Genomic DNA, 25,904 nt, shown 5'->3' with positions numbered 1-25,904 from the left:
CCCTTGTAAAGTGACAATCCACTTCTATATGCTTGGTTCTCTCGTGCATTATAGGATTTGCTGCCAGTTTGAGAGCCACATCATTATCACAATATAACTTCGTTGGTCCTTGCATTTGTACTCCGAGATCCTTAAGTAGGCCTCATATCCACACTATTTTACAAGTGGCTTTAGCCATAGCTTGATACTTTGCTTCGGCTGAGGACAATGATACAGTGGGCTGTTTCTTGGTCTTCCATGAGAGGAGTGTTTCTCCCAATTTGATGCAATACCCAATGACAAATTTTTGACTTATGGGACATGTTGCATAATCAGCATCATAGTATGTTGTCATCTTCATGTCACATTGTTTAGATAGGAGTATCCCAAGTCTTGGACACTTCTTTAAATATTTGACGACTTTCAAGGCAGCATCCCAATGAGATCGCTTTGGATTGTGCATGAACTGGCTAAGCATCTGTACCACTTAGAAGATATCGGGCCTAGTCATAGTAAGATATATGAGTTTTCTAGCAAGTCTTTGATACATTGATGGATCTCTGAGTATGGGATCATCATTTTGAGATATGCCCTTATCATATTTTGCAGTAGTCAACTTAGTGTTTTGCTCAATGGGAATTATAGTTGGCTTGCATCCTGATAAACCTGCTTCTAATATGATATTTAACACAGACTTCCACTAACTAAGGGAAATCCCTTGATCAGATCGAGCAATTTCAATCCCAAGGAAATATATAGATGCTCCTAAGTCTTTAATGTTGAAGGTGGCATGTAAATATTCCTTGAAATTTTCTATGGCAGTTTTATCATTTCCAATAACAAGAATGTCATCGACATATATCATCAAATAAATAGATGACATACCTTTAGTCCGTGTGAATATAGCATAGTCATGTTTGGACTGCTCGAAGCCCGTTGTTGCAAGAGCATTTGCAAATTTGGCGTACCATTGTCTAGATGCTTGTTTTAATCCAAAAAGAGATTTACGGAGACGACTTACTTTATTCTCCCCCTATCTCTATAAGCCTTGAGGAATATCCATATAGATTTCTTCATCTAGATCATCGTGTAGGAAGGCATTATGCATGTCCATTTGATGTAGAGGCTAGTCATTAATGGCGGCAATGGTTAAGAATGAATGAACTTTGACATTTGCGGCAAACGGAGAGAATGTCTCATGATAGCCAAAGCCTTCTCGTTGGGTGAATCCCTTGGCTACCAACCGTGCCTTATATCGTTCAGTGGACCCATTAGCATGATAATTAATCTTGTAGACCCATTTGCAGCCAATCGGTTTATGATTAGGTGGGAGTGAGACAAGATCCCATGTTTGATTATCAATCAGTGCCTGTAGTTTTGCCTTCATGGCCTGTTGCCATCTTGGTTCAATAGACGCCTCATCGTAACTAGATGGTTCATTGTCTTCTGATAGACGACTAATGCAACATCTTTGTTCCTGTGATAATCTATGAAAGGAAACATCAGATGAGATTGGATACTAAGTACCTGGAGAATTATGAGTGGCACAGACATAATCTTTGGTCCAGGTTGGAGGTTGTGTAGCACGATCGGAACGTCTTGGATGATTGACTCCCGTAGAAGGAATTGTCTCATTGGAGGATGGCGGTGCGATATTCTGTATTTCCTCAATAACAGTTGGGCCTTCTAGTGTGTTCTCCAAATTATCTACTGAACAGTTTGAATTCTCAGCTAAAGTTGATGTTGTTGTTGGAATTAGGGGAGGAATATGATGAACATTCCTTGGTTTTGCTAGTGGTATGTAAGCAGAATCTTGAGGTAATACTTCATTAGATAAGAGGCCACGAGGAGAGGATGTTATCCCTGAATCTTCGTCTAGAGATATTTTCTCAGAGAAAGGAAAGATGTCCTCATGAAAAATTACATCACGACTTATCAGGAATTCTTTTGTGGAAATGTCAAGAACCCGATACCCTTTCTGTAAGTTAGGATATCCCATAAAAATGCATCGCCAAGCGTGTGGACTCAACTTGTCTCGAGGACCCACTTTTGCGACATAGTATAGACATCCAAAGACCTTGAGGTGTTGCAGGTCAAGTTTCTTCCCGAATAGCAATTCAAATGGCATTTGCCCTTTAAGTATCTGAGTAGGCATGCGATTGATTAAATAAGCCGCTATGGTTACACAATCTCCCCAATAATCTTTTGGAATTGATGCTTGAAACTTCAAAGCACGTGCGACTTCCAATAGATGACGATGCTTGCGTTCGACCACTCCATCTTGTTGTGGTGAATAGACGCATGAGCTCTCGTGTTGTATGCCATGAGCAGTAAATAGCAAGGAGTAATCATGACTGAAGAATTCTCTTCCATTATCAGTACGGATCCGTTGAATGGATTTTCCAAACTGATTCTTGGATAGTGCAATGAAGTTTTTTAAATGAGAGTAAGCCTGATTCTTAGACTGCATCAAAAAAATCTACGTCGCACGAGAATAATCGTCTACTATGATGAGGAAGTAACGAGACCCATCACGATTTACTATATGGTAAGGTCCCAAAATATCCACATGAATAAAGGAAAATATTTTACTAGCTCGAGAGCTACTAGATGAAAAGGGCGTACGGGATTGTTTTGCAAGAGGACATATAGAACATTGTGGACAAGGAAAAGAGGCACTGTGACCCAACCTCAAATGCATAATGAAATTTTTATCATTGGTAGTCCAGTTACACAATGATGGTTTATTCAGGGAATTACAGGATAAATTGAAATTACTTGGAAAACTTGTCCAGAAAAAAAGGTTCTTCAGAAAGACTACCCAAGCCCATCAGTCTGCCAGTCGAAAGGGCCTGAACTAAACAGGTGTCAACATCAAAAATTACCTGGCATGAATTTTCTTGGCAAGCTTTTGACATAGAAATGAGATTAAATTTGAACTCTGGGACATAGACAACGTTTCAAAGAATAATCTGGGGACTAATATTGACTGTTCCTGTCACATTGACATAGTAATGTTTTCATTGGGTAATTGTACGAAAACAGAAAAATTCAATCTTTCATTTATACTCGAGAAAAATCCTTTGTCGCATATAATATGATTGCTTGCCCCTAAATCAATAATCCATGCCTTTCTGGAAATAGAATTAATCAAGCAATGTGTAATACATGAATAACTTCCTCCTTTGTTTGAAGTATCCAATTTTTGTAGTGCCTGCATCAGCTGATGATATTGACCATATAAAATTGGCTGTTCAGTATTTTGACTAGTCGGTCCAATAACTTGGTAAGCCGCTGAAATTTTTTTCTCCTTTTCTCTGGGTTTTCCATGCAGTTTCCAACAACTGCCAATCATATGATTAGTACGCTTGCAATATTCCCAAAACAATTTACCCTTTCCTTTGGGGTTTTTTCACAAAATTCCTTTATGACGTGGAAAAAATCTGGCCGTCCATCCCTTTAAGCGCGGGCTCCTGTCTGCCGTCCGATATGATTATAATATCGGACCCTTGTGAACTATCCGATCCTCGCATGCCATCTAGGCCATTCATCTCGTCCTTTTTAAAGGTCTGCAACTCCCCTTTGCTGAACCCTAATGTTGTCTTCTTCTCCCTCTCTCGATTTAGAATTAAGGTTCTGGTGGCCGCGTCTCGTCGTTCACCATGGGCTACAAAGGCGTTGCTGTCGTTGCTCCTTGTGTGTTCTGGTGTCGTGAGTTGCTGACTCTCCTCCTATACAGCCAATTGAAAGATTCGTCCAATCGATGGCTTAGGATCCTTGGCGAGGATCTGCAAGCAAAATGTGAGATATGTCTCGTTCAAAATAAGCAGAAAGCGTGTGGCTTTCTCCTTGTCTTTGATGGATCTATACTATTTGATTGTGGATTCTAGGCCCTTTAGCTTTTCTTCGACTGCTTCGAGGTTATTCCACAACGACGATAGCTTGTTGAACAAGTTGTGACTGTCATGCTCCCTTGCTTTAACTCGTTGAGTTCCTACATTAGGGTAATGATTTTAGCTTGATCCAGTTTATCGTACATCTCTTTGATGTTTTCCCACATGTTTTTAGCGTCTTCTATTGGTGGAAGTCCGGCTGCGACCTCTGGAGAGATGCAATTTCTGATCCAGGTTTGGATGAGTCGGTTGCTCTTCCTCCAAAGTCAGGTCAGGCGTTCATCGAGAGGGACTGGAATGGTTCTGTCAAGGAAATCATCTTTGTCCTTCGTTCCTAGGGCGCGTCGAAACTCCTGCGACCACCTGGGGTAATTTTCTGGCCTGGTTAGCTATTGGCTGATTAACTGCAATTCCGGTCCATCGGCGGTGGAAAAAAATAGTGGGTCGTAGGGTTTTGGTTGTCCGGTGAGAGCCACCGCCAGAAACGGCAGAAAACCAAGCATGAGATTTGGGTAGGGATTCATCCCTAAACCCGATTCGCTTGACCCAATCAGATAACCTGCTTTAAAAAATCCATGGTAGGGATTTGTTCCCATACCTGGTTCACCTGACCCGCTTATCTGCTCCAATCTGGTGGTTGGGCTTGCCCCATTCGTTGCTGGCGAGCTCCCATCGGCTTGGACGTAGCTCTGGTGGCCCACATATCCAGGCGATGATGAACTTGGGCTTGGCCCAAAATATAGTGGGTAAGGAATCCACTGGTGAGGTTGACCCATCAAGGGTTGCCCTGAGTTGAACTGAGCCTGTGTGGGCCGCCACTGTACAGGTTGGGCCTGAGCCAGCTATTGCTCCACCATTGGAAGTTTCGCAGGATGATTCTGAGTTTGCGAAAATTAAGAGGTGGCTTTTCCAGTTGACTGATTATCGGCGGCAAAAACATTGTCTTGCGGGGTGGCCATGGTAAGTAAAAATAATTCATTCCTTTGAGATTGATTCTAATGTCAAATGGAAAATCTCTTTTGTAGGTCGAAGATTCTTTTGGCAGAAGGTCGAGGTGGAAGCAATTCAGAAGCTTGGAGGCTCTGATACCATGAAAGAAAGCAAAAGGAAGGAAGAAAAGAATGATAACAAAACTAAAGACGTAGGGAATTTTTGTATATTCACTTCTCTGTATTGTAAATGTACAGAACCCCAAAGATATAATATAGGGATTGTACAATTAATGGAAGTAAATGATCCTATCTATCAATCTAAATCTAAATCTAATCTTTAATTGATATACACACAATCGTAATCAGATCGGATCAAAAAATTCCATCCCAATTGCCGCATATCTTCTAACACTCTCTTTAATTGGCCTGCCATCTCTCTTGCTCGTTGCCAAAGTTTGAACCTGTGCTTTTGTTTGAGACATTAAACTTGGTATCTTTGACATTATGCATGAGATCATCAATTTTAACTATAGTTCATTCATGCATTGGTGATTCGTGCACTTACTTGACTGAAGAAGAGGAGCTCATTTTCATTTTCATCAAGATATCTTCCAGTGACTAATTCTTTTGGGCCAAGTGTATCCTAGCTAGTCTCATAGGGGCCATTTGAAACTCATTAATTGCAGCACTTCCAAGTTCAAAATTTCTTTTTAACCTTTTTTGGTAAGTCTGACACAAGGCTTAAGAAATGCTGCATAAGGCCATTTAGGCCTTCATATATGGTAGAAGAATCGCTGAACAGCAGATTAGGAGTCTTGGGCCGCGCTTGAGGCCTAGTGTGTGACGCCCAAGGGAGATGACCCTCACTAGCTGAAAGTAGTAAAATGTGCAAACCCTGGTAGGACTTGACCAGTGCTGGTGCGCTGCTGGCTGTTGCACCTGGTGCTGCTGGTGGCAGTTTTTCTTTTAAGAATCATTCAATCTATTTATTCTTTCAAAAATTAACCGACCTTTGATCGTGCATAGATTTTGTCTGATGCTATTGACCAATTTTGTGCTCGCTAGAGCTCGTGATCCGAAGCTTTAGAACATGTGGTCAAATTTTGAAAATATTTTTGAGATCACAGAATTTTCAACGTTTGCAAGAACGGACAATCATAGTAAAAGTTACCATACTTTACCATTTTTTTTTGTTTATTAGATTGGTCATGTATAAATTATTTGAGGGAAATACACATCACCAAAACACAATATAATAGAAAACCTGAGATCCGGATTAAGATATGCATGGTAGGTTTCAATTTTAAAAAATTAGGAAATCTATCCCGACTGAAATCTGAAACTTGGAATCCAAAACAAGTTTTATTTTTTTCTTATTTTATGTTTTCACGTGATTCTATGGTATTTTATAGCGTTCAATGATGAGTGTATATTTGAAATCATTAGTATGAGCTTCCATTTTTGGAGATATACATGACTAAGACTTTTACTTTATTAATATTTCATAATCTTTGTGTGTCTAAATATGAGTCATAATGAATTGCAGCTAATGATAGTACTTAGAAGTAATGATTCATTATAGTCATTCAATTAATAGTACAAATGGAGCACAAGTAGACTTTGAAACCCGTGACAAGATAGGTTCTAGGTTCCTAGGTATGCAATGTAGGTTTCGGGTTCTAAAAATTAGGAAACTTATTCTATTGGATAGGTTCCACATTTTAGGTGTAACTTGGATAGAACTTAGGACTGCTTAGTCCTAACGTATCTATAAATGTGTGCATACATTGACATAAGTTTTGAAAATGAAGGTCCAAACATGTCGAAAGAGGAGGACCAAGGACACTATGTGTGATATGAACAGCAGCAATCGGAGCCATAACTAACCTTGGACAATTCATAATTGATATTAAGTGTTTTTAATTTAACTATTGACAGATTATATGTAGCGTAATTTTTTTTAGTTTATTAAATGATTTATAGTGAAAGTAGGTCATTCAAAAAAAAAAATTTGAGGACAAAACAGAGCAGACAATAAAAATGGTTGCTATTCTCTGTCTTCATCACCAGCATCTATGATACCACGTAGTCCTTATTGAGTACTAACCAACCAATTATGGAAGCAATAGGTATAGCTTTGACTGCGAACAATGAAATAAATGGAATGTCCACCGGCCTGATTTGTTATTACAAGAATTGACTCCAACCAAACATTCCTAACGTGAAGAAGAGGACAATGACCACACTTTATCATTATTACGATACTTGTACGTTATTGACAGTCAAAATTGATCCAACAGTCACATGCTTGTCACTAGAGCGGAGGATGTACTTGTTTGTCGCGACTGAAAACCACCTAAAGTTTAGCTAATGGACTACTAAGTTTAACTTAGCTCATGCTCTCTCAAGTTCATATCAATTCGCGACTTTGGTTCGAGATTTTAACATACATATGATTTTTCAATTAAGAGTCGCCACAAATCTATTTTTGGTGAGTCGATTAGAAACCCAAGCAAAGTAATATGATATTTATTACTCTTACGAACCAAAGATTTATGAGTTCGGGGACTTGATTATGCTAGAATTCTCTAACACCCTTTCGGTACCTTTCTCTTTTATTTTGAAAAAAAAAATGTTTTGCAAGTAGCTTGAATTGATTTTAATTTACCCCTCCTAACATGTGAAGTGTTCGTGCGAGTGCACAAACCATCAATTTAACACCTAGATAAAGTAGCGAATCAATTACAGAACTTACCTCGTAACAATGAAAGCATCTGCAATGTTAGATCATAATTCATATCGACAATCCTAGATATGATTTCTAATTAACATGCAATTATTATTTTTTCACTTATTCAATGAAAATCATGCAATGCATGCTATTGATCTAACATGAAATGATATGACATTAGTAAAGTAACTTTTTTGTGTTTTCTTCATAAAATTCGAAATTACAAAAGCAATAATTAAATGTGCAATCTAAATTAAATGTAAATGACTTAATTCTAATGACGAGCAATTTCTAACTAAATGAACCTAGCAACAATCACTAGATGGCAGGCATTTCATGAACCTAATCCTACATGACATGCGCATGATTTTTTCGTATTTTTTTTAATGAAAATTTGTAAGTAAAAATTGCTAAAAAAAAAATCTAATTAAAGTGAGATATTATCTATTTTAAGTTAGGAAATAGACTAATCTGAATCCTATCTTAACCTAGAAATCTATCTCATCATGCAATTTAATTCAAATTTTTTTTATCTAACCTAGATACCATCTAAAGATGCATTCTAAAGAATCTAACTATTCTATCATGCAATTATATCTAGGAAATCAATTCTAATCCAGATGATATGCAAATGCAACCTTTTTTATATTTTTTTGGATAAATAAAGCGATTAAAGCAAGATAAGTACCAAATCATTCACGGTCATCAAAGATATTATCCATCGTTCGAATTTGGAAATGATATCTAATCAATTTGATTATTTCGCTAATAAAATCGATAAATTGATCTTAGGCCTTAAAGATCAAAATATCAATTTTATTTCCGTGTGATTAATTATTCTATCTAATGCCTTATAGATGGAGTAAAAAATCTGTGCGGTTGCGGATTAGGCCATAAATCATAATATGGAATATGCCGATAATTCAAATATGCACGTAAGATATTGAAAAGCATACATTAGGCAATAAAATATCCAAATCAAATTTAGATAAAATAATGACCTAATTTCGCAAATAATGTTACCAAATTTGAATCGAATGGAATCCGCTCAACGGATGATCGGCGGTGGCGATTAGCTTCTTGGTGGCGTCAATGGTGATGGTTCACAGATGATTTACACGATCACATAGGGACTCGCGGCTCCGGAATAAAACAGCTTCGTCGTCAATGATGCATGATGATGGGTCCTTGATCTGTGACTTGATCACGCTTCAGGGACGGCGTGACGAAGGGCCTAGTTCACGGGGGTGCAGCAGGCAAAGGGGTTCCGTGCGGGTCACGGACAGCAATGGTTCAATGACAGGCTTTTGGTCGTCTCGGTGGGCCTTCTCTTTTGGCACTTTCTGCATGTTGAAATCGTCTCCGAGGGTGTAGGAAAGCACTCCTTTATCTCCAAGTTTCCCTCCTTTGGCCTTTTCTTTTTTATTTGCAGGACATGCGGATGAGGTGTCCATGAACGTGGATCTTATCAGAATGAGGACAAAGTCCTTTGTTGACCTTGAATTGGGTTTTGCGGACACGAACTGGAACACAAGCCGGGTAAGGACGCGGTGCTCCTCGCTGGACAGCGGGGCTCGCTGGACTGGACTTGCTGGCGTCTTTGGATGACCACTGGACTGAAAATGATTGGAATTGCTGTGGGGTCTTGCTTGGAGGCTGCGAAGGTCGTCAAAGACTGATGTGTCGCTGTAGCGGACAATTGGCAGCAGGGTTAGCGTTGAGGGGCAGCCACGAACTCCACAAAGTCATGGCCGTGAAGGGGTCTCGATCGTGACTCCTTCAGCTTCCTCTCTTTCATGTATATTTTCTACATTGTGGCCGTATATTCAATGTGTGCCCTTTTCTAAAACCCTACACGAACAACCTATTTATAAGCCACATACTAGGGTTTTAATTTTTCCAAATCGATATCCACAAAGATTTTTTTTCCAAACGCAATATTTGCTTTTCTGAAAATATCTTGGAAAAATTTCAAATCACTATTTCTCACAAGATAATTTTTTGTCATAAAAGAAAATAGGCTTGGGCCAATCTGCTCCCTTCGTGGGCTTAGTCTAACCTATCAATTTAAAGCTCAAAACCATCAATTCAAACCCGACTGTCATTAGTCCAATGCAAATGCAAATTAAAAATAAATACACCTAAAATTATATGCTATGCAATTAATTAATTATCTTTTTTTAGGGGTTAAAAATTAATCCCTAATTTTCTATGCATTAAACAAATGACTGGGTCGCCAAAATTTAGGTGTCAACAGCTGTCTTCTTTAAAGGTGAGCTCGTAGAGGTTGCTCTCAAAGACAAATTAAGACTTAAATTTTGATCATGCACGTGCATTGAATAATTTTTTTTTTGTCAGAAAATGAATCCCATTTTAAAATGCAATTTATATAATGCATAGAAATGCTAATGCAAATGCATGATGCGGAAGGAAAGAACGTACTTACAGTTACTTACGAATCAGTGCGGTAAAGCATCTTGAGGTACATGATAAATCCTCATTTACTCCACAAGTACCTAGTTTTCACTTAGGTTCCTTGAAGAGTCTAAGAGGTAATAAATTAAAACATCCAGACTAAGAAGAACATTCACATTCAAAGTGAGATGTTCAACGAAAAGAATTGAGACATCTAAATTCAGACTAAGATGTCAAGATTTTTTTAAAAACTCGAAATATTTAGATCCAGACTAAGATATAACGAGCAAGCTCGAAAAAAATTCACATCCAGAGTGAAATGTTCAACGAAAAGAATTAAGACATCTAGATTTAGACTAAGATGTCAAGATTTTGGTACTCGAAATACCTAGATCTAAGGTATAACAAGAAAGATCGAAAAATATTCACATCCAGAGTGAAATGTTCACCGAAAAGAATTAAGACATCCAGATCTAGACTGAAATGTCAAGATTTTTGTACTCGAAATACCTAGATCCAAACTAAGGTATAATGAGAAAGATTGAAAAATATTCACATCCAGAGTGAAATGTTAAATGAAAAGAATTAAGATATCCAGATCCAAACTGAGATGTCGAGATTTTTATCCTCGAAATACCTAGATCCAGACTAAGGCATAACAAGAAAGATCGAAAAACATTCAGATCCAGAGTGAAATGTTCAACGAAAATAATTAAGACATCCAGATCCAGACTGAGATGTCAAGATTTTTGAACTCAAAATACCTAAATCTAGACTAAGGTATAACAAGAAAGATTGAAAAAACATTCACATTCATAGTGAAATGTTTAAATGAAAATAATCAAAACATCCAGATCTAGATTGAGATGCCAAAGGAACCTACCTGAAATATCTTACCTTCAAGGAGGGTAGAGTGATTCAAGATAGTTGATGTTAAATGTCCAAGACCCGTACCGTTTTATGGTCGCCTAGAATAGCAGAAAGACTTTGTAAGGAGACTGCTTTCTTAAGACCCGTATCTTTCTACAATCACCCAGTATGGTAGCAAGGTTTTGTAAGGAGATTGCTTTCCTATGACCCATACCTTTCTACGGTCGCCTTGATGAAAAAAATGATTTTCCAGGACCTATACCTTTCTACGGTAACCTGAATGAGAATTTGCTTTTCCAGGACCCGTACCTTTCTACGGTTGCCTAAACTGAGGTTTTGCTTGGCTAGGACCTGAACCTTTCTTTGGTCACCTGAATCTGGAGAAAATGGGATAGCTTAATCGAGTGTCGATTAAGAGGAACTTTGCGCTATGGAGGCATGCTGATTTGATAGGGGAACTCTGGGCTACAAAAGCATGCTAGGTTAAGAACTCCGGGCTATGGAAGCATGTTGGGTCTATTAAAAGGGACTCTGGGTTATGAAAACACGTCAGGTCAATATAAAGGATATCGGGCTATGGAAGCATGCCGGGTCAGTAAAAGGACTATGGGCTACGAAAGCACGCCAGGTCAGTGAAAAATGGCTTCAGGCTACGAAAGCACGCCAAATCTCAAGGCTTCAAAAAGCAACTTGAACATCAAGTATTACTCGGTCTTCAAGGAAATATTACCTGTTAGACATGATTAGAGCAAAAAATGATATGCATTCATTAAAGACGTAGACAATCTGAGATACTTTAAAATGCACATTTCAAAATTCAATGAAGTTTTCATCAATTCAATTAAACTTTATGCATAATGACTTTATCATATTTGCATCACCCAAATTTCCACAAGAGAATTGTCGTTCAAGACAATGGCATGGATTTCTTGAGAATACTAAATGAGAGACTTTCAGTTAGAAAGGGCTTTCACTCACTCTCATTCGAAAAGGCTATTTTAGGAGAACCACTTCATCTTACTATTATCATACCAACAAGGGTTCGAGTATTCTCGCAGGCGGTACGACCTTACCAATTTGAGAGGTCTTTAATGAGGACCGTAATGTGGGCTTGGTCAACGGCTTAACAAAGGGACTTTTTGAGTCAAGGCTATTGAAAGAATAATCCTGTGATCATTTCCGGGTTTACAAGTCGAGAACCTTGCAAAATGAGAAAGAAATGATCTTGCTCGCACTTCTTCGAGCGATGCTTAAAATATTTAAAACCCTACGTTAACTCAAGTGCCCTAATCATAAGAGACTTTGTAAGGAACGTAACATAAGTTAGGTTCATGGGTTGAGAAATGAAATGATCATTAGGCTCAAAATATATGTAAAGGGTGAGAGTTGATGATCATTTTGGCATTGCCACTAGTTTTCTTTTTCACCATTGGGGATTGTCTTCACAAGGCGCCCCATTGACTGCAAAAGCTCAGCATTTGAGTTCTTTGAGTATTACTCCATTGGAGATACAACCTTTGCAACTTATAGTCATCTATTTGACACTTCTATGGGCATCGGCCTTGCTTTTACTAGGCACACTACTTTTTTGCCCCTAGTTTTTATTCATTTTTCCTTCACTCCTTTTTCATGGGCATTGGCCTTGCTTTTACTAGGCATACTACTTTTTCATGCCCCCAGTTCTATTTTAAATGACCATAAGGTGCTTTTAACATTTGGACCTTTGGGAGGTTTTCGTCTTCTGTCAGCACTCTAGACCATATTGTTTAAACAATTGCCTTCTGCCTTGCCCTAGTGTGGGGGATGATCACCAATTGGGTTTAAAGAAATGAAGTTGCAGGCTCAGGTGGGCTATGTAAAGGATGTAAGTATGTAGGATAGAGACATAAATGCTTTTCATCATCCCAAGGCACTTAAATTATCACATGAATTCAATGTAATAGCACGACTTGAAGATTAATGCAAGTGAGAGCAAGAAAATTTCTTTTCATTTTCCTCGCCTCATGATGCTATTTTACCTCCCACCTCGATGTGGGGTGGTTCTTGATAGGGGTAATTTGAAAAAAATCTCCATAAGTGTATAAGGTTCAAAGCGGTTAAGCAATGGATCACCTGTTGTATTTGGGATAGAGAAATGAATTGCCCTTCATCATTTCGGTCATCGTACCCTTTGTGAGAGAACTCTTTACCTTGTAGATATGGAACTTCCTACACTCATCTCACAAGTGTATAAGTAGAGGGACTGTGTATAGGATAAGGCTTGCCTTTCATTATCTTGACACGTCTCATTTAGCATGCTTAGACCATTCCACATCATTCATTAAATTGGTTTGTGTTGGCAATCTTCATTGGAATTGGTGAATTAAACAAGTAAAACTGTCATGCATAAATTTCCTTTTGAAAGATTTCAAGCACTTTTTGAATTGTCAAGAACGTCATTCAACATGGATAGTCCTTTGAAAATATGTTAGAATATCAAGTGCGGAGAGACATTTGTAGAGATATTTGTCCATGAATTATCCCTTACTTGAACAAGTTTGGACGTATAAATTAATCAATTGATAGTGGAACTTCGATCTTTGATTTGAAGAACATTCCATTCCTGCTTTTGCCCCTACATAAAAGAACGTGCATGAATAAGGTTTTATACAATGAGAAATGAGACTTGATTAATTTCAGTTATACACCAAGAGCTTAGTCGGTCTGCTATCACCATCGAAATTTGACATGCTCCTAAGTTCGTCATATGTGTTCTCAAACTTGTTGAGCAACAGTCAAGCCAATTGATCTTGATGTGCCTTTTTAGATGCTTTCTCATCAGGCCAAGAAAGTAATACTTTGAAACATGAAGTAAATGAGTTTGAAAATTAAACAGGGCTAACCTAATGCATGCCTTTGGAAATGGCTTGAAAAAGGATTTTTTTTTTTTTTTTGGGAATTTTTGGATGAGGAAGCATGAAGAAGCCAAGTCCTCAGAATTTTCCTTATATGATCTTTTTTTTCATTATTGGATATCATCACCGGGCTGGTTTGGTGTACCCATCATGTTCTCAAAACAAAACTTGTAATTTTATTAATATTCATCAATCGAATTACATTTATTGGAATGAAAAATGTGATATTCAAGCAAACTCGAAGAAATTGCAAATAATCCCTGAAAAGCAATAAAAATTCCCATGCATGGGAGATGCAATTGAACGTGCCCTTAATTAAATGGGGAAATCGAACTACTTAAGACCATGAATCAAGTGTGCGTGAGTTCTTCACCCTCCTTGGTCTTGCAATGTGAACCTTCTAGGTCAGAGATTCTTCTTTCTAAATATGTCACTAGTCTCTTCATGGTGGCATTAAATTTGGCTACCTCAGGAAAATGAGACGGTTCAAAAGTCCCATTGGCTCTCTTCTTGGAGTCGCAATTTCTCACTTGTCTTGATCCATCATCTTAGCTCTTGACCATATATGGATGGGTGAGCAGGATCGCTCCATAATTACCTAATTCAAATAAACGGGAACATGTAAGCATGAGGTGTAAATAGAGAGCCAATCCACGACAACATTCTAATGGATTTTTCATTTTTTTATTTTGGGTCACGAAAAGACCACACATGAAAGGATTTCCTAAAAAAGAGCTAGGAAAATAAAGACATGTAATGCCCTAGTAAGGACAAAATTTCCTAAACATGAACTAGGAAAAGCCAAAAATTGAAATTTCCTAATTAAAACAATAAATATAGCAATTTCCTCATTTCATTTTTAATTGACAAATGAGTTAAATCAATGATTGACCAAGAGCACAACAAAATAAATTGCATGGTATAAGGATAGAAGACTTACTTCACCAAGAAAAATCGACAGCAATCACATAGACATGCACATGGGATGTGAGTCTCGATTTTTACTATAGACAGGCTTAGCAAGGTGGAGCTAAAAGGATGGGATGACTAGTTGCAGCCTCGCGTACTTAGTCAAGTCCTTCGAACTCCAGCTTAGTAAAAAATGATACCCTAATGCGACGCAGTCTTGCGGGCAGAGGTAAACATTCTTGACACAAATAAAATAAACTTTTGGGATTAAGTTGGGCAACCTCTACTACGCGGCCTCACAGTCAGAGTCATATCCAACTCAATACCATCCTAAGTGTCCTAGTGCAGTCCAGGTCCGACGGCAAGTTGTGTGTGCAAAAGTGTAGTGTAAATGCATAAGTGTGCACAACAGTTTATATCAAGCAACACTTTATATGTGAAAGTAAACCATACATTCCTACACCTTCCTACAAAACAAGGGTTAGCAAACACTTCCCCTTATACCCACCAATAATAAATAAAAAAATAACACCTTAAATGTTAGGGATGTACCTGGGATCATTGTTGCCAAACAAAAACATTTTTTCAAAAGAAAAGAAAAATTTGCCTAAGTCCATTAAAAGTTTTAACTCAAGTCCCTAGCAAAGTCGCCAAGTTGTCACAACCAAATTTTCAGGTGAACCACCTAAAGTTTGGCTAATTGACTACTAAGTCTAACTTAGTTCGGGCTCTCCCAAGCTCATACCAATTTGCGACTTAGGTTCAAGTTTTTAACAAGTAGATAATTTTTCAACTAAGAGTCGCCACTAATATATTTTTTGTGGGTCAATTAGAAACTCAAGCAAAGTAATAAGAGATTTACTTTACTCATACGAACCAGAGATTTATGAGTTCAGGGACTTGGTTATGCTAGAATTCTCTAACGCCATTTCGGTACATTTCTTTTTATTTCGAAAAAAATGTTTTGCAAGTAACTTGAATTAATTTTAATTTACCTCCCCTAACATGTGAAGTGTTCATGCAGGTGCATAAACCACCAATTTAACACCCAAGTAAAGTAGTGAATAAATTACAGAACTTAACTCATAACAACGAAAGCATCTGTAATGTTAGATTAGAATTTACATTGATAATCATAGATTTGATTTCTAATTAACACGCAATTCCTTTTTTGTTTTCACTTATTCAATGAAAATCATGCAAGGCATGCTATTGATCTAACATGAAATGATATGACATGAGTAAAGTAACTTTTTTGTGTTTTCTTCATAAAATTCGAAATTAAAAATGCAATAATTAAATGTGCAATCTAAATTAAATGTAAATGATTTAATTCTAATGACGAACAATTTCTAACTAAATGAACCTAGCAACAATCACTAGATGACATGCATTTCATGAACCTAATCCTACATGACATGCGCATGATTTTTTCGTTTTTTTTTAATGAAAATTCGTAATTAAAAATTGCTAAAAAGAAAAATCTAATTAAAGTGAGATATTATCTATTTTAAGTTAGGAAATAGACTAATCTAAGTCCTATCTTAACCTAGAAATCTATCTCGTCATGCAATTTAATTCAAAAAAAAAAAAAATTATCTAACCTAGATACCATCTAAAGATGCATTATGAAGAATCTAACTATTCTATCATGCAATTATATCTAGGAAATCAATTCTAATCTAGATGATATGCAAATGCAATCTTTTTTTGTATTTTTTAGGATAAATAAAGCAATTAAAGCAAGATAAGCACCAAATCATTCACGGTCATCAAAGATATTATCCATCATTCGAATTTGGAAATGATATCTAATTAATTTGACTATTTCGCTAATAAAATCGATAAATTGATCATAAGCCTTAAATATCAAAATATTAATTTTATTCCTGTGTGATTAATTATTCCATCTAAAGCCTTATAGATGAAGGAAAAAATCTGTGCGGTTGCGGATTAGGCCATAAATCATAATATGGCAATAAAATATCCAAATCAAATTTAATATGCCGATAATTCAAATATGCACTTAAGATATTTAAAAGCATACATTAGGCAATAAAATATCCAAATCAAATTTAAATAAGATAATTACCTAATTTCGTAAATAATGTTACCAAATTTGAATCGAATGGAATCTGCTCAACGGATGACTGGCGGTGGCAATTAGCTTCTTGGTGGCGTCAACGGTGATGGTTCACGGATGATTTGCGAGATCACGTAGGGACTTGCAGCTCGGGACTAGAACAGCTTGAACAACTTTGTCGTCAATGGTGCATGATGATGGGTCTCTGATCTGCGACTTGATTACGCTTCAGGGACGGCATTACGAAGGGCCTAGTTCACAGGGGTGCAGCAGGCAAAGGGGTTCCGTGTGGGTCACGGACAGCGGTGGTTCAATGACAGGCTGTTGGTTGTCTCGGTGGGCCTTCTCTTTGGGCACTTTCTGCATGTTGAAATCGTCTCCGAGGGTGTTAAAAATAAATGCACATAAAATTATATGATATGCAATTAATTAATTAACTTTTTTTAGGGGTTGAAAATTAATCCATAATTTTCTATGCATTAAACAAATGACCGGGTTGCCAAAATTTAGGTGTCAACATTGTCCCCTTTTTTTTGTTGGTAAAAAGATGTAATTGTCCTTTATTCATATTTAATTGAAAAAAATTTCCCTTAATATTTCTTTATTAATTCTTTAATTATTCTTAATGACTGTCAAATCAAAACTTAATATTATTAGTATACTAGTACGTTGTGCTTTGAATGTAATATATACTGTATTATTTACCTCAAATTTTATTATATTTCCATTTCTTGCAATTTTTATTGAATATCATATTTTCAACTCTAGTTTTATTTTTATTTTTTTGGAATTTTTCTTTACAAAAAAATTCAGTTTACAATGAAAAAGGGCCCAAGTCAACCTTGCCCCACCTTGAATGGAAATTCGTGTGGAGTCTTGCCTAGGCTTGGCATAATAATGTCCCCGGACCATGTCGGTCCAGGCACTGCCATCAACACGGCTCGATGTCCTGTCCTAATATAGCCAATACACTTGTGAAATTATATTCAAAATTAACAGGTTGTTGAACTCAAATCAAAGAAAAAGGCTGAAAGTACAAATTTATGGGCAAGGGACAAACAAAGTCAAATTGAAGGGTTCACTTGTGCAGTTGTGCAGTTGTGCAGTTGTGTAAGAGAATCGGTGTCAAACTAGCAAGGGTGCTCTGAATGCAAGTTCAAATAGCAAATTTGCTTGATCGGGTAGCTATCTAGCTAGTTCTTTCATTGGGCTTTGAGCCCAAAACTCATTAGTCACTGGGGGGAGCTTATATCATTCCTAAATTTAACCATTCAGTCAACTTTTTATCAACCATTTGATCAAGAATGTCATATCATGCTTCTTCAATTCACGTCTCATCGAACAAAATGATTATGGACCGATATGGTCAATGGTACTATACAATCTCCCCATTCACTAGTAAGAATAAAAGATGCCTAATTAATATTTTTAGAGATAAAATGTACTTTGTTAACGAGCTATCTTTTCTCAATCATGAAGAGGAGCTCTCTTTGGATTTTCCAAGGTTCACGACCGTCGCTCTCGTTCTCTCCAATCTTCTTGTCCTCTATGACTCTGACGATACCCCAATAGCAAGCAACGTCCTCCAGCAACACAAGGTTTTCTTTTTTGATTTGCTCAATGTGAAATGATGTCATTGAGTTATTTAGGGATTCTCTTTCAGAAACCAACTATATTTATGTGAAATGATGTCATTTGATATGTGTGAATTAGGCTCGAAGTAGTAAGTTAGATAAAAAGACATTGCTAAATAGACATGTTTGTAAACACTAATCGGCACAAGCTGAGCATTTTCATGAATCTGATCGAATCTTTTCCTGAACATTTCTTGGCTAAGTCATTCATGATCTAAGAGCGAATCTACACATTGGTACTGCGGGTGGTTTGAGACGCCTACTTTCCTCTTTTACGCTGATCCAATCGAATTCATGTTACGACTTCCAATCAGCCCACTCTCCCAAAACATATAGCCAAAGTCCTCCATCGTGCGCAGCGATCAAAAGAAAGCCAGCACATATTTTCTAGAACTGGCATTCTTTTCCATTGCGAATTGTGGGCACCACGCTGGATCAACCAAAAGAATAAGAACTTTGAATGAGTTAGCTGCAATGCGTTAAAAATTAACGCGTAGAGTGCTTTTCATGTGGCAAAGTGCCAAAATACCCACGTCACCAATGAGCTCGAGCGTTGACCGACGACCTCCATTCCATGATTGGAACCCACGAGAGAGAGAGAGAGAGAGAGAGAGAGAGAGAGAGAGAGGAAATAATTTTTTCCTCGTCCCTTTCCATGCACGGCGCTTTCGGGATTTGTGTTTCCATCTGTCGCCACCACACTTTCCCACCAGAATCGTCAAATTACGACGCCATGAAAATCACGAGCATCTTATAGATTCCCTTCTTTTCTGGAGGTGAGAAGGGAGAAATCGGAGTCCCCAAGCAAGTACCACAAAACATGTGATTGGACAGGTTTGACGTTGCCATCGCCGATTTGATCTCTCATGCGTCAATTGCGGTTTGGAGAGTGAAATTAAGTTCAATTTATGCGTCAATCATTGAAAAACATGAGGATAATCATAACATGGCTCTTGAAACTAATGCTGAAATGTAATTGAGTCCTCAAAGCTTATAATTTAGCATAGCTAACCAATGCAGTTAATAAAAAGACTTGTCTAAGCATACATTAATCGAAAATTTTAAGACAGGATTGCATGAAAATAATATAGTAAGACTCAATTATGCTTTGAGTTTAGGTTGAGGACTCCTTCTGGAAGTACTATTTTGGTATGCTCGAATCGTGCGTGTTTATGCAAATGACCCTTTTTGCTAAAGTGAAGTCCCACCCCAGTTTGGTCAACTCGTGGTCGGAGACTACTATTATGTCTCATCCAGATTTTGAACTTTCGGTGGCCGTATTTTGTGAACCAACCTTGCCAAACCCCGGTTGACAAATGCATGATCGCATTGCGTCTTATTCGCTTTGTCTTGTTTTGCCCGTGCTAGGTGAACTCATCTTTCGGAATACATAAGATAATCGAGCCTCTGCGCCTTAAACTTTGGTTTCTTTCGAGATGAATTATTTTGATTGTAAGATCATTCAGTTGTTCTTGTCCAAATTTTGTCCCTGGCGTTTGTCTCATAAGTTGACATCAAAGCATGGAACCGGCCGTTGAATTTGCGACGCAGAAAATACCAGATTGCAGCTGAAAAACACTTTCACCGGTTGGGTTGAAGGGATATTCATGGCGATATGGTTCGACCTCAAGTTCTAATAAATTTACCTCGTTACCGCTAGAAGTTCGGGACATTCAATTTCGGCATTGTTCTGTGCAATCTTGTAGTACGAGAGGGGGTATATTCATGTATAAATCTTATCTATTATCTTCATTACAAGAATCGTCACATTCACTTCACGTGTCCTCCAACTACTCATTTTAGATTTATTTTTTTAATTTCCTCTTTCTCTCCCCCCACCCCTCCGTTGTCCAATCGCTCGTGGCTGCCATTGATGATCCAATGAAGTCACGGTCGCTTTGCGCTCAACGGCCTTCACTGCCCACTTGTCTCTCTTCTCCCTCATTAGTCCCTTATCTTACGCTTAACAATGGCCTCCCTCATAACATTGATTCTAGGTCGACCCAAGGTGGTGGGACTCAAATTGGATTCGATTTAGGCCTCAAAGTCCCCTAGACCGGGTTTTCACAATAACAAAAAAAGTGTGTCATTCCTAAATTTAACTTGGGTTCATGGTAGTGGAGTAATTGGATCGAAAGAAGAGGCACTCTAGTGATAAGATATCAAATAAAACCATCGCCAAAACCATTGTAATTAAGTGGTAATGACAATTCCGGTGATAGATAAATTTACAATTACATTTAAGATGAGCGTAGAAATACTAATGAAAGGCCTCGCTTTAGTATAACAATTAGTAGGAATGTTATTGATTTCACTTGAAGTGAAAATTCCACTGATTTCGTTTGGACTCAAGGTGGAGATGGGTGGGCAGTAGGTGAGAGAGATAGAGAGAGAGATGATGCAAGCTAGATCCGAGGGAGATGACGCTGACGAGAGATAGTGGAGGCGTGAGGAGTGAAGACAGCTAGGATTTTTCCTTGTTGGTGTCTAAATTGACAGGAGGTGAAAATTCAATGACTAATTGGATGGTGGCAACGCGTGAATTCCGGGTGGAAGATAGGATTCCCTCACCCGATTAAATTGGTCGAATAGATTAAATTGGTAATAATGTGAAATTTTTTTGGATTAATTTGGTTTAATTGAAAAGTTTATGTTTAAATTGGTACAAATACAATAAGTTTAGGACTTTTTGGCACCTTTCCCATCAAGTGGATATTGCATAATTCGAGCCATACTTATAAACTTTAAAGAAAACTATTTCGATTAAAACTTCGTTTGTTTCATGGAAAATAAATGACTTCCAAAAAAATAATCACTTGTTGCTTACGAAAATAAATAAATAGATAATATCTTCTTTCTCTATGAAAATATTTAAACATAAATTGTTCTTGATGGGGAAAATGTTGTTCCTTGGCTATTTTTTCAAGTGACACAAGCAATCCTTTTTTAGAAAAATATTTTTAAAATTATCCATCTTACTCTAAACAAATGGAGCCTAATACGGTTGAGATATATCAACCATCCTTTCTAATCATTTAGGTTGCTTCGCAGCTAATGTGAGCCCAACGCGTATAAGCTGTCGGATTCCATATCACGACTCGCATGCATAGATCTGATGTGAATCCGATGCATGAATAGTATTGCTTCTTCACGACAAAATCCGAATGAAAGCACTTGAGCAATTGGGACAGAACGTGGGTCGCGTGGAGAAGTCATTTCATCCTCCGACACTTCCAAATCATTTTCCCACCGGCCGAGGCCATATCTGATCATAAGCTCTCGAAACTTTTGTTGTCTTTTTCAAAATTATGAACGAGCGAGAAACTTTATTTTTCCTGCAATTTTTCCAAGCTTATGTGAAGGATCTAAAATTACCTTCCGCGAGGCTTCTGTCTATAATGGTCGTTAAAAATCCGAAATGGCAGTCTTTGTGGAGAACACAAGGCAAAGGAAACTGACACGGTAATGAACGCGCTGTACCACTTTAGATTTCTAACAGCCTCACATGTTGCCATGTGGAATTTTTAACGGCCGACAGACAGATGGTATTTTTATAGTAATTGGCACAAGTTTGAGGTATTGTTGCGACCAAAAATAATTCGGGACAATGGTATCTGATTAGAAAAATCTCCATAATGTTTGATGTGATTATTCCTTTCCAACTGAGAGAGTCAACATCGTGCGAAACAGCTGCATGCAATGGACAGTAGAAGTGTCATCTAGCATTCCTTTTAATTCGTATGAAACTTCTTAAAAGTTGAAAAGTTGAAAGTGAGAAGATTCTCGGTTTGCTATCTCATAAGGAAATTACTTCTAGAATCTGATATGAGGATAGGTTGTGTTATATTTGCTTTAAATTGACAGCATGATACAGACCTATAAATATTTATAGGGCCAAAAAATTCTATACGGTGAGATTAATGTTAGTTTTCAAATAAAAAGCTTATAAGTCTAGACTACACATGATCAAGCTATATATATATTCATACACTTCGGTGTTGAACTTGTTTTTTTCAAAATTCAAATTTCTTATATTATATATTCTGGCATCCAATGCCGTTGACTTGAGAAGAAAGAAAAAGCATAACGGTGCAAAAACTCTTGTATAAATACCCCTGAGTTCATTCAAGTGCATCACACAAAAGCACACTACGCGCACAGCCATCAAGCTTGTGCTTCCCTTCCTCCTTTGCTTATTAACTTCTTTTTCGCTGAAACTGTAACTCCAAGCGATGGCTTGGGAGAGCTCTTCGGTCAGAACCGCCTTTTTATTGTTGCTGTCTTTCCTACTGGGAACAGCCTCAGCTCAGCTGTCCAGTACTTTCTACTCCACCTCCTGTCCCAGCGCCCTCTCCACCATTAAATCCGCCGTGAGCTCTGCGGTCAAAAGTGAGGCCCGCATGGGCGCATCGCTGCTCCGCCTTCATTTCCACGATTGCTTCGTTAATGCAAGTCCCTCTGCCCGGAGTCTCTCCTCTCTTTCCGATTGATTGCTACCTTTGTTTCTCTTCTGTCATTCAAGCTGCATGCAAGCGTACATGCATGATGCATCTTTGTGCTTTTGTGCATGTGAAACGTTCCAACCGACCTCATAATCAAAAAGAATGATTAGATTTCGCTTCTACGCAAGTTACTTACTCTCTTTTTCACTAACCAAACAATAGGTAGGAAGTACACATATTGCATTAGTCGAGTCTGACCGACCCTTTTTGTGCCATGCATTTTTGTGAGTTTATTATTATTATAATAATAGGCTGTGTTTATTGAAGTCGTTTAAAATTAGAGCTATGTTTTCATTCAAACAGCAATAAAAAGCATGGCCCTTAGAATAAAAGTATTTCTTTTTGGTGATTCAAAGAAAAAAATTTCATGAGTAATTCTAGTATACACCGCTAGTGTAAAAATCTCATTCCATAAGTGGTCTTATCCACTAAATATTTTGGTGGCCGGGGAGAGATTTGGTAATTAGAATCCTCAAATCAAGATGGACAAGACTGTTGTTGTGCGTGCTCTAATTTTTTTTTTCATTTATTAAATTGATAATGTATTCTATAACTTCATTACAAAAGCCATGCAGGCGAGCGTATTTTATGGCGAGTATGTTGTGGTTGTGGATAAGACGTGTGTATGTATCATTAGCTCCATGATTTTAATTCGATGAATTAGATCACGCAAAAGTCCCAAACGTTGGAGATGGCCAAAAGAGAGAGCGACAGCCTTGCTTTTATGACGGTGGTTGACTTTACGCGTTTATCATGTTTGGCAAATCAATCTGTTGTTTTCAATAGGTTTTGGTAATATTTTGATCACCGTCACTTTGGTTGCCATACTTTTCTACATTAAAAATGATATTTTGCCATAAAATATATTTTTTTAATGAAATTTGTTAGTCCAATGGTGTTCTAAAAATTGTATTAGATCTTTTGAACAAAACAAAAAGTGCCTTGTGCATGGCCTCACTACTTTGCTTCCAACACAAATTTAGAGTGTCAATCTAAATTAACTAATAAATTTGAAGTACCTTCATTATTATCCACTTCGTGTTCTTTGTGCATAATTCAAGAGTTGTCCATATCCTAACGGGCCTTTCTCCATCAAACATGTCGTCTCTATTTTGAGCTTGATATTTAAAGCCTGATTCTTTTTTTACTAACAAATGTGACATGTTTATAACTTTCTCGATTAGATGCATTTCTCTTTTCCTGTATGGATTATTGATTGTCTAGATCTTCGAGGTCATTCAAGTAGACATAATTCAGGTTAATTTTAGTAAATCAAAAAGTCGGTGACTCCCCTCTGTTAAATATTAAAGGACACGGCATGTTGCTGACCAAAAGCCTTGATTTAGAGAACACTTGAGAGCACAATCATTTTGTTTCTAGTCCGACAATTATTGGATGCATTGTTCCTAGAGAGACAACACAAATTAAAGTCAAAAGGCATGAGAAAGAGTGTCATTTCCGTCCAAACTGGTGTCTGTGGGCGTTCATAACGGGGGACAAAAAGGGGGAATATGATAAGGGAAATTAATCAGTGTTCATACTTTATGTTCAGGAAAAAGTTACAGCACTTGTTCTGTTTATATTTTGACCGTCGAATCTAATGAAGGCAGTAGGATTGATTTGACTGATTAACGATGTGTGGCACAAAACATAATATAGGGATGCGACGCATCTGTTTTGTTGGACGACACCGCGAACTTCACTGGGGAGAAGAATGCTACCCCAAATGCCAATTCCTTGCGGGGATTTGATGTGATTGACACGATCAAGTCCCAATTGGAGAGCGCATGCCCCGGTGTTGTGTCCTGCGCTGATCTCTTGACTGTGGCTGCCCGAGATTCCGTCGTCGCTGTAAGCGCACACTTTCTTCTTAATTCTAGTGATCAATTGTGATGAGAAAAAATCACTCGTTATGATCTCGATGCTGCATCAATACTCACACGTGTGGATTTGTTTAACTATTTAATTCTTAGTTAGGTGGCCCAAGTTGGACAGTCCCGCTAGGAAGAAGAGACTCAACCACTGCAAGCCAAAGTGCTGCTAATAGCAACATCCCTGCCCCGACTTTGAACCTTAGCGGCCTCATCACTGCCTTCTCTAACAAAGGTTTCACCACCAAAGAAATGGTGGCACTCTCAGGTCATTGTTTTTCCTTTTTTGTGGCACCTTTTAATAACGAATTTACAATAATGTTTGATCGATATACTAAGATTAATATTAAGAAGTTGTTCGATTGTTGTTAATAGGGTCGCACACGATAGGTCAAGCCCGATGCACAAGTTTCCGGGCCCGTCTTTACAACGAGAACAACATCAACACCACGTTCGCAACCTCGCTCAAGGCGAACTGCCCAAGCTCCGGAGGTGACAACAATCTCTCTCCTCTAGACACCACGAGCCCGACGTCCTTTGACAATGCCTACTTTAAGAACTTGCAAATCCAAGAAGGTCTTCTTCACTCGGACCAGCAATTGTTTAGTGGTGGTTCCACGGACGCTCAAGTGAACGCTTATAGCAGCAATTCAGCTACTTTCATGACAGATTTTGCTAACGCCATGGTGAAGATGGGTAACCTCAGCCCGCTCACCGGCTCAAGCGGTCAGATTAGGAAGAACTGCAGGAATGTCAACTAATGATTTTTCTGGGTTTTGCTTTTGCAGTCTCTAAAGTTTTGCTTACGCTCTCAAGCGTACTTTGATAAGAAAAAGGTTCAATGTATTGTCTATTGGGATGGTTAGTCCCACTTTTAATATTTATGTATGAGGGCATAAAAGTAGTGTTCATGTAGTTGTGACACATGGCATGATCAAATTCATTATTTAGAGTTTCAATATATTTAAATTGTGTTAGAACTAAACCCCACCAGATTTTTATTAACAGGAGATTCAGATGAAGCAAATTATAATGGTAAGAATTCTCTGCACATCTAACATTTGTCTTTCCGCAATCCACAAATATTGCATATGCATTGCCCGACAAGAGAAGTTTGGAAGTAAACTTTGACAAATCCTTTCCCTTCCTCGTTTTTTTCGCTTGTGGGCCTCGTTAGGCCAATGCCCTACC

At 37.9% G+C, this 25,904-nt stretch overlaps 1 protein-coding gene across 1 annotated transcript; it reads left to right on the top strand.

The window, feature by feature from the left end:
• The first annotated feature begins 22,491 nt into the window (after positions 1 to 22,491).
• Positions 22,492 to 25,628, top strand: LOC104430480 (cationic peroxidase 1-like). The gene is made up of 4 exons (XM_010043255.3): positions 22,492 to 22,788; positions 24,502 to 24,693; positions 24,816 to 24,981; positions 25,089 to 25,628. Exons 1-4 carry the CDS (start codon positions 22,573 to 22,575, stop codon positions 25,472 to 25,474), a joined length of 960 nt encoding a protein of 319 aa, XP_010041557.1. The 5' UTR covers positions 22,492 to 22,572; the 3' UTR covers positions 25,475 to 25,628.
• Positions 25,629 to 25,904: the final 276 nt, after the last annotated feature.

Source organism: Eucalyptus grandis, chromosome 1, assembly GCF_016545825.1.
Source record: "Eucalyptus grandis isolate ANBG69807.140 chromosome 1, ASM1654582v1, whole genome shotgun sequence".
Classification (NCBI taxonomy): domain Eukaryota; kingdom Viridiplantae; phylum Streptophyta; class Magnoliopsida; order Myrtales; family Myrtaceae; genus Eucalyptus; species Eucalyptus grandis.
This window is presented reverse-complemented; position numbering and strand designations above follow the sequence as displayed.

What these genes read in the sequence shown, in the direction of transcription:
- LOC104430480 (XM_010043255.3), top strand. Translation starts at nt 22,573, where the DNA reads ATGGCTTGGGAGAGCTCTTCGGTCAGAACCGCCTTTTTATTGTTGCTG. An exon ending in CCCGAGATTCCGTCGTCGCT is followed by an intron (nt 24,694 to 24,815) that starts GTAAGCGCACAC and finishes TTTAATTCTTAG; the next exon opens with TTAGGTGGCCCAAGTTGGAC. An exon ending in AGAAATGGTGGCACTCTCAG is followed by an intron (nt 24,982 to 25,088) that starts GTCATTGTTTTT and finishes TGTTGTTAATAG; the next exon opens with GGTCGCACACGATAGGTCAA.